Source organism: Molossus molossus, unplaced genomic scaffold (genome assembly GCF_014108415.1).
Source record: "Molossus molossus isolate mMolMol1 unplaced genomic scaffold, mMolMol1.p scaffold_m16_p_20, whole genome shotgun sequence".
NCBI lineage: Eukaryota > Metazoa > Chordata > Mammalia > Chiroptera > Molossidae > Molossus > Molossus molossus.
Window position 1 is genome coordinate 46,943,115 of NW_023425356.1, and position 17,357 is coordinate 46,960,471.

General features: G+C 54.2%; 1 protein-coding gene across 1 annotated transcript in view; it reads left to right on the top strand.

Moving 5' to 3' along the window:
• Positions 1-16,437, top strand: part of ASTN1 (astrotactin 1) — a 282,406-nt gene extending 265,969 nt beyond the window's left edge. Inside the window, exons 19-23 of the mRNA XM_036272001.1 lie at positions 1,796-1,947; positions 3,014-3,149; positions 8,308-8,408; positions 10,930-11,113; positions 14,968-16,437. Coding sequence (XP_036127894.1) covers positions 1,796-1,947; positions 3,014-3,149; positions 8,308-8,408; positions 10,930-11,113; positions 14,968-15,205 — 811 coding nt within the window. The 3' untranslated portion in view covers positions 15,206-16,437. The remainder of the gene's footprint in view (positions 1-1,795; positions 1,948-3,013; positions 3,150-8,307; positions 8,409-10,929; positions 11,114-14,967) is intronic.
• The last annotated feature ends 920 nt before the right edge of the window (positions 16,438-17,357 follow it).

The window sequence follows — 17,357 nt, forward strand, 5'->3', positions numbered from 1 at the left end:
ATCTAGCCATTAGTGTCCTAGGGCTGATTTCATGTGCAAACCCGCGTTTCCTGAATGTCACAGATAAAACTCGGATTGGGCTACATTGTCGTGAACAGGGACATCTACTAGTGCTTCCCTTTTCTTGTTCACTCTAATCAGACCTTAGTTTCTTCAATGTGTGTTGGTAGTTGGACATAGGAAAGCACTGTAGCTTTACACAGGCGTGTGTAACGCACACATACTCCCGGCCCCCAGTAGAGGCCAACCGTCCTCCGTTTCCACCCAGTCGGAGTTCTAGGAAAGGCTGAGTTACTTGCCTAAGCCTCCCAGTGCTTTCTCTTCAGACTAGCGCTCCGCATATGACTCTAATTAGCGCGGCTGTCAAGCCGCCATGCCTTGGGTCTCGTCCATTGTTCGTGTCGTATGCAAACTCCGCTCTGGTTCCTAGGAAGCCCCCGCGAGCATGTGCTTTGCATTATTTTCCCACTGGTTGGATTCTTTGCTCTTGTTCCCTCAGCCTCCCATGATTTCTTGTTCAAGTTCATATCACACATTATTATGATCGCATGTATCACTGTATGTTTGTGGATTGACCACACCATGAAATGGGCTGGAGCTGGCTGGTGTACCCCTGGTCTTCAGCGCTCACCAAGCACATTCTTATAAGTACTGGGTGCTTAATAACTCTTGCTGCATTGACACTGAACACTGCGGTGGTGCGATACACCCACAGTGCCCGGCCCAGGGGTCCTCGAGACCAATGACAGGCACCTGGGGGCCGAGTAGAAGCTCGAGGGCCAGGATTCTGGGTGGTCATGAGATAGAGGAACCAAGGATGGGGGCGAAGGGCAGGGACACATGTGAGGGAGGGAGGCTCGAGTGAGCAGGAACTGGGAGAAACCCCAGAAGCCTGTGGTCTAGGAAGAAACAGGGACTTGGAAGCAAGTGAGAAACCGGAGACACACGCACGAAGTCAGAACAAGGCAGGGAATTGAAACCACTCGGGCCATTAGGGGATTCATACCCGTGAATGTCAATATTGGTTATTGAGCATCTGCAACGTACCAAGAGGTATGAGACAGCAAGGCACAGAGTGCTAAGATGGACGGTGGACACAGAACGAGGAGACTGAGTTGGGAAAAGCAAGACAAAAATGGAAGCTGGAATCGGGATTATCCACAGACACCCAAGAACAAAATCAGAAACGGAGATGAGAACCTGCCTTTGCAGACACGGGGCGTCACCCTGAGGACAACCTGACACGTGGCCAGCTTTCTCTTGCCCAGCACAGCTCCCTCCACATGGAGCCTATTCCAACCCGCAGAAGGCCAGGGAAGAAGCAGCAGGGAGGGGGGGGCAGGGCCCCCCAGCAGGGCAGAGCCAGGTACCGCTGCTGCAGGTCTCTCCCATGCACCACCTTCAGCGGGCCTGACCGTGGGCATCACAGGCACATGCTCGTTTTTCCAGAGCGAATCCAGAAAGTGTATTTCCAAGCTCCATCTGGCCGTGTGAGACACGGGCATCCACTCAACATGGACTCACCTACTTATTTATTTAATGACAGGTATATGTTGAGTTCCTAACCTATAACCAGCACTTAGATAAATAAAATACAGATTTCAAGCATCTTCAAGAAACTTGACTCTCTGGTGAAGGAGACAGGCCCTCAGAGAGATCGTTGTAATGGCTGGTTACAAAGAAGGTTAGAAAACACACGGCAGAACAGTTGAGGAGGTGGTCGGTGGCGGTGTCAGAAGACCGTTGCGGGTCTTAGCTGGGTCCCCGTTTCATGTTTCCTCCCGTCTGCACTTAGGCTGCGGCTGTCCACGGCTCACGAGCCCAGCAGCACCCTCGTAGTCCTGGAGTGGGAACACTCAGAGCCTCCCATCGGGGTGCAGATTGTGGACTACCTCATCCGTCAGGAAAAGGTCACAGACAGGATGGACCACTCCAAAGTGGAGACAGGTGAGCCTCTCCCACAGCCTCATGGACTCATCTTGGTCCAGGTGAGAAAAGGAAAGAAAAACGCCATGTTTCCTGGCTCGGCTCCAGGTCCCCGTGTCCCAGGGCGATGCGGGAGCAGCAGAGGCTTGGCTCCAGGTCCCCGTGTCCCAGGGCGATGCGGGAACAGTGGCAGGTCTTTTCCATTTAAGAGTTTTTGCATGGTGAGTGGCTGACAAAGTCTTGTTTTGATTTTGTTTTTCTTTTTGTTTATAAAAGAGGTGTCCATTTCACTGCCTCTGGGCACACTCACAAAGAAATAATAATGCAGTCCACGGGCTGTCCTGGCTCACACTGAGAAGACAGTTCTGTGCTAACCACTGCCATGATTACAGAAAAAAAGATGTATTTGCTAATACCCTCCTCCAGGCCAGATTAGCTGTGCAGACAGGTTTGCTTACCCCATGTCTTGTCCCTAAAGTAAACTCTGTTTTTGCTAGAACCAGCTAGAAGAAGCAAGCCTTCAAGGAATGGAAACACCCTGTGAAAAATGTTTCATGATTCACTATTCTACTGTCTACACATAAATCAACGTAAATCACTCCTGAAACTTACACACGAGTGTGGTCACCAGTAGGATGGTGGTGTCCACCGTCTAACTCGGGTGATACCTTCTGGTGAAACTATCTCTGAGGCTTAGGGGCATGGCCAACACCTCAGGTACGGGCGGCTGTCCCCTGCTTCTTCCGAGACCCTTTCCCTGGGCACACAGGCCCCGGAAGGTCTGGCAGTGACCACTGAGCAGAACAGCTCTTCTCTCCGCGGGCATTTCACACGCGAGCTCGCCGACACGGCATCTCCATCTTGCCTCAGTTGCTTCTGAACTAACTCTGGACAAATGCGTGTAGATCAGTTAGTTAAATGGGAAACAGTCATAAAAAACAAACACTCCTTCTAGGTCTCCTTTCTCTACCTGGAATTTAAGAAGATTTGGGACCCAGTGGTGTTGAGTTCTCACTGAGCTGACCCCGTGTCCTCACTGCTTGGCCATCTCGGTTTCTCACATCTTCTCCATCCCTTCCCCGGGCAGAGACGGTGCTGAGCTTTGTGGATGACATCCTCTCGGGGGCGAAGTCTCCTTGCGCGATGCCCTCCCAGGTGCCAGACAAGCAGCTCACCACCATCTCGCTCATCATTCGATGCCTGGAGCCCGACACCATCTACATGTGAGTGACCCAGACGGCCTCGCTGTTCCTTACCCAAACATCCCGAGCCCCTTAGCTGGTTCCTTTTGGCCACTGGAGTTCCTTTAGACACTTAGGAAGATATTTTGAGCCTCTCCAGTCCTGTCTCGATCGGCGTTACGCAGAACCTTCCAGGCACGGAAGGGGAGGATCAAGAGAGATCATAGAGTCCCAGCCTGCAGAGTTTGCGACATAGGAGGGAAATAGATAAACAACCAACCTTTAGATCAGGCAGAATGAAGTAAATGCGAGATAGAAGAAAAAGGAACATGTAGAGAGAAAAGACAGGGACTGTGATTTGGGGATGCCATCTGAACTGCATGGTGTAGAATTTCAGCAGGTAGTCGTGTTGGAAAAGGCCCACCAGGCAAAGAGGCAGAAGGTGAGCAGCCAAGTCTGTGGGGTGGAAGCAGCTGGTGGGGAAAACAGAAGAGAGTGGGGCTAGGAAAATCGAGTGAATGCTGTCGATCAGAGATTATTAATTTTTCGGAGGAAAGGAGGAGACTCTCTCTGCTCCACGGGCGTTGAAGTAGGCAGTTCACAGAGGTTAGACGGTCAGCATTTTCTTCAAAGGAAATACGGCGAGCTCCGTGTCCGGCGCTCGGAACAGCCGCTCTCTCTGGGATCTCATCCCCATTCCTCCCCCTGCCCTGGGGACGATTGTAGGATATTTGTGAAGCAGAGACATCCAAGGCCCCGGAAGAGGAGAGATAATGATGGAATCTAAGTCATGACAGGAAAAGGGGGAGCTAAGGCAGAAACCATTGTGATGTAGTTCTGGGACCTGCTGACCCCATCGGGATGAAAAACATTTCCCAGTTTACAGATGAGGGCACGAGAACAGAGTCGAGGTTTCCAGAATGAACCACGTCCATGGTCAGAGAGCACAGAGATAGAAAGCACTAGAAATGTGAGAGGCATTGATTGACCATGAACTTGGAGGGCTGAGTATTCCCAATACAGGAAAAGGAAATGAAGGCAGGGGGCCATGCAGATGAAAGTAAAATACATGCGTTTTACTGGAGGAGGTGAAAAATACAGAGAAACGTGAATGCTAATCTGAGGATGAAGAAAGTCAGCCTACTAATGGTCGGGCGGTTGTGGCACTTCGTGAGGAGGGACAGGCAAAAGGGACAAAGGTACCTACTATCCAGTGCCTGCAACTCAGTGAAACTGGAATTACCATGTATAATAAGGGCTCCATAATGCCTGTCCCTAAGTCACAACTGTTCATTAGGAACTTCAAGGTTCCTATGAGCATGAGGCTGGCACAGTTGTCTGGGAGGGGTGCCCGCCCTCACCCACCCAGGGACCCTCCTCATGTTGGCCTGGTGTGGCTACATGTCCTGATCCAAGAGCTGAGGCTGATCCCTTCTCCCACTCTGGCATCTTTGGGGAGCTTCCAGCATTGCCTTCTTCTGGCTTTTAAGACATGAATTTTCTGGGAACCTTGATTTTTGAAGTTCAAGACTGCGCATGGGGTCGAGGGAAAGACAGCGAGTGTCCACCAGGTGGCGCTGCAGATCGCAGGACGAGGGACGCGTGGGCATTCTGGGCGCCGTTCCTCCCACAAGGAGTGAAGCTGAGCTTCAAGGCCCTGGTACTGGAGGAAAGGAGCCCGGGACTAAGAGCTGAGACCACATGGGCCCCAAGCCTGGTTCGTTTCTAACACTGATTGTAAGTGAAGCCCTTAACGTTTCCGCAGCCAAGTTTCTCATCTATAAAATGGAGGGTGGCAGCCTTCACTCACGGAGTGCTTACCCCGAGAGGGTGCCTCTGGGAACCCTGCCCCACCCTGTGAGGTTAGGGTGAGTGCTCCCAGGAGCTAAGGAAAAGGTCCAGCGGCACCGTGACGTCCCCAGACTCACACAGCTGGCTGTCTGGGGGGAAGGCGGTGGAGTCAGCGTTTCCTCCCGCACTGCGTGCCCGCCTGTGCCTCTCCCGCCACGGGAAGGGTCGAGTTCCCGACCTTGGCGCCTCACCTGGAGCACAGAGCGGGCTCTCCATCTGTCCGCAGAGGCAGAACTGCATTTCAGCACAGCTGGCTGACCTTGTCACCTCATGCATGTTATTTAATGCGCTTAAACATTATGATTCTGAGAAGGGTCCGAGGTTGAAAGTAACTTAAAGGGGGTCTGGGCCAACATCTTCCTTTTAGAGACAGGGAAGCTGAGGCCAGAGGGGGAGGGGACTCCCTGGCCTAGCACACCACCCCTTCATCACAGAGGGTGCTCACGGGACAGCCACTGCCTTTTGGGGCAGGTGACAGTAGACAGGTGATTCAGAAGGGAGCCCATTCAGAGTGATCAGCAGAAACCGCCACACCTGGGGGAGCGTGTGAGCACGACAAAGGCAGTCAGCTGGCCACGGGAGGCCAGGGCAGTCGGCCCTGGAGCCATAGCGAGGCATCCTGGCTCCCCCCCCACCCACACACACACCTGTTCTCTAACAACAGGCACAAGATCCAAGGCAGTGGAGGGGCCAGGCAGTAAGTGTCCTTACCCACTAGCCCTCCAGTGGGGACCAGGCCTTCTCCCGTCTGCCCAGTGGTCCAGCTGAGCCTCTTACTGTCCTCCGAGTGTCCCTGGTGGACACGATCATGCTAACAATGAACAACGAACAGAGAAGGCCTTCCCGGATGACTACGTGAGGATCCAGGGCACCGGGACCTCTGAGGAATGGCTCCAGTCAAGCGTCCCTCTACTTAGAAGGTTGTGGGACACGTGTATTTGTCACTGATTCCTCAATGACGTTAAAGAAAAAATGGCTTTGGGAAGCATTTCCTTTCCTGATACCCTGCTTTGCCATTTAAAATAGTAAGTGCATGGACCCTAAATTTTATACTACTTGCCCCGTCGGCATAATTTGGGAATTAGTTTAAGCACAGGCATTTTTGTCCCGGCTCAGTAGTCTATTCAGTTCAGCTGGAACTTAATGCAAGCTGGGACACAAAGCCCAGAGCAGTGGGACAGGCTTGGGGTGGCTGCGAGTAGCTCCCTCCCAGGCACAGGCAGAGGCTGGTGGGACAGCTGAGCCACCTGTTTGGAAGAGACAGGGAAGCTGAGCACCTGGTCCTGGGGTCAGGCCTGCTGGACCCCATGGCTGTGGTCTGAGCCGCGTGCCCCGCACCCAGGCAGGTCATCACTTTGAGGTCCCACTGGACCTGGGTTCCCGGTGGGATGGAGGCTGCCTGTGTGCCGTGCCCGGAGCCCATGGTTCCCACATGAGGGCTTCGGGAGGGCAGAGGGAGGGAAGTCATGCTCTGGGCTCCTCTAAGGGGAGGGAGTGGTAAATGGAAGTTTGACTTTTGTCTGCTGAGAAAATCATTCCACCACTTTCCTGCCTCACTGGTTCATCCATCTCAGCTCAGCAGACACTTACCTGGGCCACTCCAGCCAGGAACCCTCTCTTCCTCCCTACCGCTCCACCCCTACGGCTCCTCCCCCTACCGCTCCTCCCCCCTACGGTGCCTCCCCCTACTGCCCCGCCCCCTACGGCTCCTCCCCCCTACCGCTCCTCCCCCTACAGCCCCGCCCCTACCGCTCCTCCCCCTATCGCTCCTCCCCCTACCGCTCCTCCCCCTACCACTCCTCCCCCCTACCGCTCCTCCCCCCTACTATTCCTCCCCCTACCGCTCCTCCCCCTACCGCCCCGCCCCTACCGCTCCGCCCCCCTACGGCTCCTCCCCCTACCGCTCCTCCCCCTACGGTTCCTCCCCCCTACTGCTCCTCCCCCTACCGCCCCGCCCCTACCGCTCCACCCCCCTACCGCTCCGCCCCTACCGCTCCTCCCCCTACCGCTCCTCCCCCCTACCGCTCCGCCCCTACCGCTCCTCCCCCTACGGTTCCTCCCCCCTACTGCTCCTCCCCCTACCGCCCCGCCCCTACCGCTCCGCCCCTACCGCTCCTCCCCCTACCGCTCCACCCCCCTACCGCTCCGCCCCTACCGCTCCTCCCCCTACCACTCCTCCCCCTACACCTCCACTCCCCTACGGCTCCACCCTCCTACTGCTCCTCCTCCCTACGGCTCCTCCCCCTACACCTCCAGCCCCCTATGGCTCCGCCCCCTACCGCTCCGCCCCCCTACCGCTCCTCCCCCTGCCACTCCGCCCCACTACAGCTCCTCCCCCCTACACCTCCACTCCCCTACGGCTCCGCCCCCCTCTACGGTCTCTAAGAGCCAGGTCTTCCCTCCTGGGGTTCTCCTGAGGGAGGGGTTCTCCTGAGGGAGGGCTCCTAGAGGCACGTCTTCTCCTTGGAAGGGTCTACGCGGGACTAGAGGCCTGTGGGACGAGAGCTAGCTAGGAGTAGATCCCCAGCCACCAGAGCATCAGCCCCCGCCCTCTGGTTGTTCGGGGACCCCCGCCCTCTGGTTGTTCGGGGACCCCTGCCCTCTGGTTGTTCCGGGGCCCCTGCCCTCTGGTTGTTTGGAGGCCCCGCCCTCTGGTTGTTCAGGCCCCTCCACTGTGGTTATTTCACGTCTGGCTTTAAAGAGGAAAACTGTCCTAGGTCTTTTGTGCAAAGTGTCAGCTGGGCACTAGACAGGGCAGAACAGGGTCCACACGCGCTGTGCAGTGTCGCTGGCTCTGGGTCCTGCCCTGGGCTTCCCTGTGTTATCATCATCTCCATTTGACAGACGAGGGAAAACAAAGCCCAGAGGAGCTGAAGTCACCCCAGGTGATGGGAGCAGAGGCTTGGCCCCAGTTCTGACCACCCGTTTCCATAGATACGTACGCCCTCCCTCAGCCCAGCGGTTGTCAGGATGTAACCGGCATGAGAGTCACCTGGTCCTGGTCCCTTCCCGAGGGTCTCGGATCCAGCAGGCCTAGGTGGGCAGGAGAATGCTTGTCGCTATCAAGTTCCCAGTAATGCTGATGCTGCCGATCTGGGACCACATTTGAAAACCAGTGTTCTAGGCCATGATGCTTTCCATCAAAAACAGCCCCAAGAGAGCAGATTACAACCCCAGACCCACCAGGAAGCAATGAGAGAGGCTCTAGACCACACACCTTATGACCTGATGGCAGCAGTAGGCGCATCAAGGAGTCACAAGAGCAGAGCAGCCAGGGGAAACCCTCACCCCACCCCATCCAGGCAAAGCTTGGCCGTTCTCTGATAACAGCACCCCCTCTCCCTGCCAGGTTCACCCTGTGGGGAGTGGACAACACAGGACGGCGCTCCAGGCCCAGTGACGTGATCGTGAAGACCCCTTGCCCGGTGGTGGATGATGTCAAAGCCCAAGGTAAGGGCAGAAGCCACCAGGCCTGCAGAGGGATGCCCCGGGGACCTCCCCTCGTCCCCAGGAAGAAGGGGGCAAGGGAGTTGAAGGGAACAACCTGAAGCCCAGTGGGGACAGAGGAGAATGAAGGCCTCTCCTTGCCAGGACTGCCCCCACCCTCTCCTCTGGCGAAAACCCTCGGCGTAGCCCGTCGGTCCACAGAGTGAGTCACGGAGCCCGTAGGAGACACATGTGGGGATACGCCAGGTGCTCTGCCATCAGGACGCGGATCGGGTCCCTCGCTCGCTTCATATTTTTGTACATCAGAAAAGAGAGTTGGGATTAAAGCGTAGAAACCCGCAGTGTTGGAATTAACTGCTGTACTACTTCTTCTCTGCCAAAGATACGTCAGAATCTTTTTTCCTAGATGTTGGAGCTATTATGGAGCTGTTCTTTGGTAAAGAGTTGTCTCTTGGCGGTGCCCAGGACTGGTCCTTGTCAGTTAGGGAGAGTGTGTCTTCAGCCCACATGCATCGCACAAACAGCACACTTCTTGGGCCCGTGTCCTCATAATGTCCCCCGGCTGGTCTGGATATCGTCCCCTGTTCTGAGACTTATCACCTCCCTCCCCCCATAACCAGAATTTAGCTCTCCTGGGTACCAGAAGCTGTGGCACTAATTGAAGTGGTTGATTAACCACTGATATCTTCAGTAGAACCGAGTAGAGAGTATTTTACACATTAATGGAGACATTGGCTGCTGCTGGGAGTTCGGGTTGTGCAGGTTGCAACAGGAGAACCAGTGTGGCCAAGCTGATCTTTGGGACCCCGACAGTCCCCTGATAGGTGGCCCCAGACTCCCGCTATGGGGACTGAAATTCCCACGGGCCAGGTTCTTGGCAATCGGCCAGCCTCTCACAACTAGCGGGCAATATCATAGAGCTTTATTTTCAAAAACACTGTCCTTTGGACCTCTCGATCCTTTTTTAACAACCTGAGGATCTTGACATGCTGAACATTTGAGTGGATTTCTGAACTAAAATTATTTTTAATGTAGCTAAAGTTGCCGGCTCACAAGAGTTCAGTTGTTGAAGGACTGGCTTAGCTTGGTATGGGGAGGTCCCTGAGGAACCCTCTCCCGACGGAGTCCCATTCATTTAGGTAACGTTCTTTTGGCCTTCTGTCTTGTCTGGCCTTGGGCTGGCCACTCAGAACATGAGGAGGTAAGACTGGGCTCTTGCCCTCATGAGCAATGGGCAGGAGAGAAAAGTAAGAGGATGTCACAATGTCCCAATAGCACAGGGGTAAGAATTCATTCATTCCAACCCACAGTGATGTTCTACAGTGATGACTGCCATCACCAGCAGCCCTGATCACTGAGAATTGTGACAAGAAATTAGGTTACTATGGCTTTAAGCTAACAGGGGGTCAAGTGGGCAAAGTCTGGCTGAGACAGTGTCGCTGGCTGATCTTAGATCCCAGCTGTTTCGGAGGGAAATGTAAACAAATCTGCTTTCTGACAGGTTTAATGAGAAAACATTTCATTAACATGCTCAGAGCGCCTTAGGAAAAATTGCAAAGGCTACCCAAATGCATTGCCCTTTGCCACACACCAAGTTCAGCTTAGCAGCGTGTGCCTTGGAGACAGAAATATAAAACATATAAATTAAACCGAAAGATTACTCCTTTGGAACTGCAGAATGTACTGGATTCAATTCCAGTGTCGCCACGGATCTGCAAGCTTGTCTTCAGGTCTGGTCCCGCGGCCCTCGCAGAGGCGCTACAGCCATGGGGCCAGGTTGCTTTGGGCGCTGCAGCCACTTGGGGTCCTCATGTGGCAGGAGGCAGGACCTGAGAGCGGCTCACTTCCGGCCTGAGCCAAATGTTCCCCCCCTTGCCCCACCCCCTTCCCCCGCGTCCCAGGGCTTTTCTGTCGCTTTTAAAGGACCCACTCTGGTACCCAAGCCTACGCCACCTGGAAGTGAAGGGGAGCTCAGGCATCCTGGGGGTGAATGTGAAAAGCCCCATGGACCAATCTTGGAGTGAAGCTGGAGACAGTCCGTGAATGGACCGGTGGGGATCCAGTAGTTTCCTACATGCTCTGAACGCAACCACCCCCCTCCCCCCCCCAGCAGCCTCCCTTCTGCTGTCTCTGCCTCCTTCCAGCCACGCCTTTGTCCTCCCTCCCGCTCACCTGCGATCGCATTGCCTATAAAGTATTAATCTATGAGCTTTTGCCTCAGGCTCTCTATTTCTAGGAAACATGGGCAAAGACAAAGACTGTTATAACTAAAATTAACTTAAGAGGGAGTCTATTTAAAGGCTTTCATCTTATAGAAGAAACACTGAACCCCGATGGGGCAGAGGTAAAGTGAATTAACCCGCTTCCTCCAGGTGCTGGGCTCAGTCTTTAAGTAAGAACACCACGCCTACGTGCATGCAGGTATACATGCATATACACAGACGTGCACATGTGTGTGCCTGACTGTATAATCATTTATATATTGATAACATAGAACCGTATTTGTCTTGTCTGCCCTCCTCAGAAATCGCAGACAAGATCTACAATCTCTTCAATGGCTACACCAGTGGGAAGGAGCAGCAGACGGCCTACAACACCCTTCTGGACCTGGGCTCGCCCACCCTGCACCGTGTCCTCTACCACTATAACCAGCACTATGAGAGCTTTGGAGAGTTCACCTGGCGGTGTGAGGATGAACTGGGCCCCAGGTAATCCAGAAACTTCACTGCCTCTTCTAAAGACCTCAGCTCTTGGACGTTTGGTAGCCCCTCCACTCTAAGCATGCGTTTATACGTCTGCATAGCTGTCCTGGGTGAGCTCAGGTGCTTGGACGTTTGGTAGCCCCTCCACTCTAAACATGCATTTATAGGTCTGCATAGCTGTCCTGGGAGGGCTCAGGTGCTTGGACGTTTGGTAGCCCCTCCACTCTAAACAGGCATTTATAGGTCTGCATAGCTGTGCTGGTCGAGCTCAGGTGCTTGGAGAAGCCAGCCCTAGGATTTTAGACCTCGTTAGTGCAGATTGGTTTTGGATACTCTGTATCTAAGTAGTCAGGTCATGATGCATTTTCCCAGCTCTGGACACACTTTGCCCCATCTGTTTGATCGCCTGTGTATCTTGTGACACAGCATTCCAAATGCTAGCATTGTCAGAGCTGAAAGCTTATTCTTATGAAAGAAAATCAGGAATTCTACTGAAACGTTCCTTGCATATGAACTGTGCATGTATCATGTGCGTTCTACAGCTATATTTTGCGCTAAATTCCACATTCTCTGGAAAGACCCCAGGGGAGCAGCAATGACCCACCTTGACATCTAATCTTGACCAAAGTTAGGATAGTATAATGTTTGCCAGTTTCCTCCGGCCCGAGGCTACAGCTTCCCAAAACTCACTGCTTTTTTATCACACAACCCAGACAGGTATTTGAAAGGGAGGAATGGAAAAGTGTGTTGAGATACCACCTTTCTTTATGGCTGTATATTGCTACTTGGAGAAAAACTGGTTTTTCTGGAAATACTAGAATTTCCAGATAAACGCTGTGAGAAGCCTTTTCGCACAGAATGTTGGTACTTATCTGTCCCACATTATTTAGGAGGTCCTGGAAGAATAGGGCAAGGACTTTGAGAGCAGAAGTAAAAGGACAAGAGAAAGGGGAGGAGGCGACACTGCTGTGTCGCAGCACTCTCCAGACCACAGGGCGCAGCCAAAGGGTCACCCACAGGTCATCCCGCCCATCTGACCTCTGACCCCACCAGAGGGAGATGCAGACCCAGACCCCTGCGGCTCCTCTGAGGACCTGAAACTGTAAACTTCCCAGGAAGACCGTGGTTCAGGACAGTCCCCCTGTTTCCTTACTTTTGAAGGGAGGAAGACGTTTAGACTTATCTTCCTAAAGTAACGCGATTTCATGAGCGAGGTCAGGATGAGCCTGCCTGCAGGCTGTAAAAGCCTCCCGCTGTTTGTAAGGGTGGTTGCCCTCCAGCCGCAGATGCTCTGCTGTGGGCACAGGGAAACAGACAGGGACTTTCAGTTCGTTTTGTCTGTCTCAGTAAAAAGCCAGCCCTGGGTGAGAAAGTGAATACATATCAGGAAGTGTCCTCTCTGCTCCACACCTTATCCCACTCCTGCTCATTATTACTCAGCTACCCTCCCCCACTCCCTTCCACCTTTCCCTCCACTTCCTCCTTCCTCCCTGCTCCCCCATCCTCCGCCTCCTCCCCTCCCCTCCTCCTCTGACATTTATTGGGTGTAGATATAGTCCTTGCTCAGGGGACACAAATGTCACAATTTGAATAGCACGAACATTTCCTGTATCACCTTGATTTCCAAGGGCCTTCGGATCGCCAGTTTCTCTCTGGTAACTCGAGGGTCAGAAGGAAAATGGGCTCATGGAGAAAGTGGGCGGGGAAGAGTATGGATCTCACCGTATCCCCCACTGGCTCTACACTCCTTCCCCAAACTCCCGCCCAGGAGACCCTGTCACTGGCTTTCCAAGGCTCAACAAGATTAGAAAAAAATGTGTCATTTCATTAGCTCGTGGAAAATAAAGTTTCACTCATTAGTGTCGTGGATCTCAGGGAGAACCCCAGGAAAGAGAAGTCCTCTGCCTTGAGGTCCCTCAGCCCACGCTGGAGTCATCTGTGGGGATGATTAAAAAGGGGTCTGTTGGGCACCTACTTCCTGTGATCAGGTGGCAAGTATCCCTCAGTTCAGGACAATCCAATGCCATTAAAATTCAGGGAGGCTTCCAGGCTGCAACACTTCGAGAGCATCGTCGGTTGCGTTGCTATTAAGAAAGAAGGCCAAGGGCTCTGAGAAGGTCAAGGGCAGACCCACAGGAATTATTACATTTTTGAAACGTGGGCAATGAAAGTAGCCACAAAGGCTCGTGGGGTAAGTCAATCCTTCTGTTGGGAAAAATCGCTAGGCTGTGTTTCTTTGTCCATTTCTTAGACATAATAGACATGCTGCTCCTCCCTCTGCCTTACTCCCCTTTCCTCCATCTCCCCAACATTTGTCACCGTGGCATGCAGCAGGGTAGAGGAGGAGGACGGGCTGCCAAGTCCCTGTGGATGATGACTTTGGAAAGCTTGCTTGGCCCAGCTGCAGAGCCGGACAAGCAGAGGAGAAGCCATCTGCATTAAGGTGGCGTTTAGTCAGCTGGTAGGGTTGCATCTCCTCTGACCCCCCACTGGAGGTGGAGAAAGTGTGACTGCCCCTCTGATGAGCTCACACTGTCTTAGACCCTTGACTTTGCTGCTGAAGCCCAACACCTTTCCTCCTCTGACCTCTGCCCTCTACCCTCTGCCCTCTGCCCTCTGCCCTCCCTCGGTGCCCTGAGGAATGCAGTGAGCTCAGGCTGGTGGTACTCATGGCCGGACAGAGAGGAATGAAATACCATTACTGTTCTTTGAAAGCTCATTCTAAGTGGGGTGCAGGCTCCCACTTCCTGGGCGGGACTGTGGAGTAAATGGGATGATCTGTCACCTGAGGACTTAGCCTAGCGTTGCCGGAGACTGCAGGGGTTTGCACTGGGCTTCCCAGAGCGGCCTCCCCAGCTTGTTCAAATGAGAATTGTTCTCGTGGTCTCTGGTCACTCAGGTCTTCGGAGAAGAACACAGCTGAGTGAGGGGTTCCCTGCTCCCTCACACGTCCCAAGTGTTCAGATCAAAGCCAGTGAGCCCCAAAAGCTGGCTATGAGGGTGTCCCTGTCTCCCACACAGGAGCCCAGAAGAAGCCCACACACCAGCCCAGCTCCCCAAGCTTTGCGCACGGCGATCACCTCTGCTCTCGGCCCAGCGTTACTTCTTCCCAGTGGGTGCGAACTTGGGGAGACCCTGCCCTCCTCCACCCCCTTCTCTCGCAGGGGTCCGCAGACAGCTCAGCCTCCCATCACCTCCTTTTCCCACGTTGACTGGGGTGCGATGGCAATGACCTGCTTCCTTTCTGAGGGAGGTGGCGGGATGGAGCTCACTCCCTGCAGGCCAATTAGGTGACATGCGCCACTGCAAGTCTGCACTTTCCCCAGGAAGGACCCTGTGTCGTGCGCGCACCCAGGGCCTGACTGACCTCGTCCCTATCACAGCCAGTTGCCTCCACACCGCAGTTAGTCACATCTGATATCCCCTCAAGTTCAGTCCATCGGCTGCTTCTACTCTGCAGAAATAGCGTGGAAAAGGGAACTCTTCAGACCAACACACCTTATTTGTCATTAATGATGATAATAGACTGGCTTTAAAGAAATTTGATTTGATTTGTCTTTCAAAACTGACAGGTCTATGCTTTTAAAAGGGCAGACATTCCCGCCGAAGTATTAACAATCTCCTCTTCATTTTTCCTTATTGCATTTTGTGTCTCTGTGTGCCCCCCTTTGCACACCCATCCTGTTCGTGAATCACGTCATTCATTCATTCGCTCGACAGATCTTTATGGAGGGCCCCTGATGTAGGCGCCAATGACAGAACAGGGAGCGAGACAGACCCGGCGCTGCTCACTGAAGCTGCGTCTCACCCTGTGTGCCTTCCCGTCTTCCCTTCCTTCTAACCTCCTGCTTGATCCCTAGGAAAGCTGGCCTCATCCTGGCCCAGCTGGGGGAGCTCAGCAGCTGGTGCAACGGACTCCTGCAGGAGCCTAAGATAAGCTTGCGGCGCGGCTCCCTCAAGTACCTGGGCTGCCGCTACAGCGAGATCAAGCCCTATGGACTCCAGTGGTCCGAGCTCAGCCAGGACCTCAGGAAGACGTGCGAGGAGCAGACCCTGAGCATCCCCTACAACGATTACGGGGACAGCAAAGACATCTAGCGCCACCATGCCAGATAGTGGCTGCCAAACGGAAGCAGGAGAGAGGAGGGGGACATCTGGGTTGGTTTGTGGATTTTTAATATTTTTTAATGGAACATTGAAACCTCCACAGGTGACATCTAAACCAGGGAGAAACTGATCCTTGCTCCCTGCAGAATTTCTTCGCTCTGATGTTCTCCACCCGTGTGGCAGGACACCTGCCAGCCAGCGGTTTCAGGCAGCACCATTTCTTTAGGAGATTTCTTTGGGGCTTGCTTTGTGATTGATTTATTGATTTTTTTCTCCCCAAGAGGTTCATCAAAATGCTCAAGCGTCTGTCATGTTTCTCATGAAAGGTCCGGCAGGGTGAGGCACTCCTGCTCCTCGAGTCCCTGACAACTGGGGACACAGTGCCACCGGTCAGATGCACCCTCAGAGGCGTCTGCCTGGGAGGATGGGCAGCGGTGCCCATTCTGGGAAGAAGTGGAACTGATTGCTTTGAGGACTCCTCCAGCAGGGGCGTCTCCAGACCACCTGTGCACTGCACGCCCTGGCTCTGTGGTGTGGCATCGCTTGCCCTGGGCAGATGAGGCTTGTCTGCCCCTGTCCAGGGGTGGTTAGCGCCGCCACAACAGTGTTTTAGTGAACCGAAGTAATTACTGATCACAAAACACTTTGCCATCCCCTCCCAGCCCCCACGAAGTCTGCTTCATTACATTGCTAGGTCTGCAAGTCATTTCTCTGTGTGTGCATAGGAAGGAGGGCTCCACCATCCTCCCCCCACCCCATCTGGTTGCCAGGCGTGCAGAGATTCTGCCCACACGCTGGCAGAGGTATCAGTGGGGTCCTGCCAACAGGAAGCCCAGCCTTTCGGAAAGCACACTGCAGGTGGGCCAGAGACGGACGGCTGTCCCCATGCACCTCAGAGGCCCGAACACAACTCAGCCACCTGCCCTTGTCCGGGCTCCTCATCTGGAAACACGAGAGAAAGGTCAGGAAGAAGGTGTAAGATCTGCGAGGCCAGTCACTGAGCTATGTTGAGCTTTTTCCCAGTAGTAACAATGACCACATTCATTGTGTGCTTACTAATTGCCAGATACTGCTCTAGGTACCCTACATGTCACTGAATTCTCACCCCCCCCCTGCCCCTTGCTATGCTAGCTCCATTTCAGGGGCGAGGAAACTGAGGCACAGAGGCCATGCACCCTGCCCCAGATGCCTTGTCTACTCCGTCTGAGCTGCGGTGAGTTCCGGCCGTCACCCTGGAGCGCAGGTGCTGGACCTCCAGCTTGTTTCTTGTTTTCAGGGCGGCCTGGGTGGCCGGCTCTGCCAGCTGGAAGCTCCAGGGTCCTGCCCAGAGAGCCTGCCCTGCCCCACCCCATGGAGCCCGGGGCGCCCTTTCCCCTGCAGCTAGAGCACCTTTGGGGCGCAGGTCTTCTGCAAGCATCGGCCAGGCTGGGGCGCAGCCTGGGCTACTCGGCAGCAGGGGTCGCTCTCACTCCTCTCCAGTCTCCCCCTGGAACAATGGCAGGGTCATCTCACCGGACGCCCCTCCTCAGACACGCCCACTGCCAGGGCGAAAACTCGGGGTCCCACCTGTGGTCAGTGCAGGCCTCAGCTAAGACATCCCCGGGGACAGGTTTCTCACTGTCATCGGAGAGGAAGGTGCCCTGGCAGCAGGATGCCAACCAGCGGGGCGGGTGAGGTAAGGCCGGCTCTGCTCCCCTGCTTGTTCTGTCCTTATTCAAGCTCGCACAGAAACCGAGGTCCACGCGAGGCTGCCCCTCCCTTCCTTCCCCGATGGGGGGCTCGGTGAGGACGGGATGGCTCCTTCCTTTCATTGTTAGAATAAAAGGCTCACTATCGCTGGCTCGCCCAAGCCCCTCCTTTTCATCTGCTTTATCTTTGCTCTCCGCCTGGGACACTTCCTCCCTTGTCCCTTTCTTCTCCGTGATTCTCCTCCCGTGTTCCCTTGTGCCCTGCTCACCGCACCCGTGTGCGTGCACACACATGTAGTCCCACACACCCTGCACACACACTATACACTCACACCCGCCACACACATATACCTCCACACACACTATACACTCACACCCTACACACACTTATACACCCACACACTCTGCACACACACACATACACATATACACCCACACACCCTGCATGCACACTA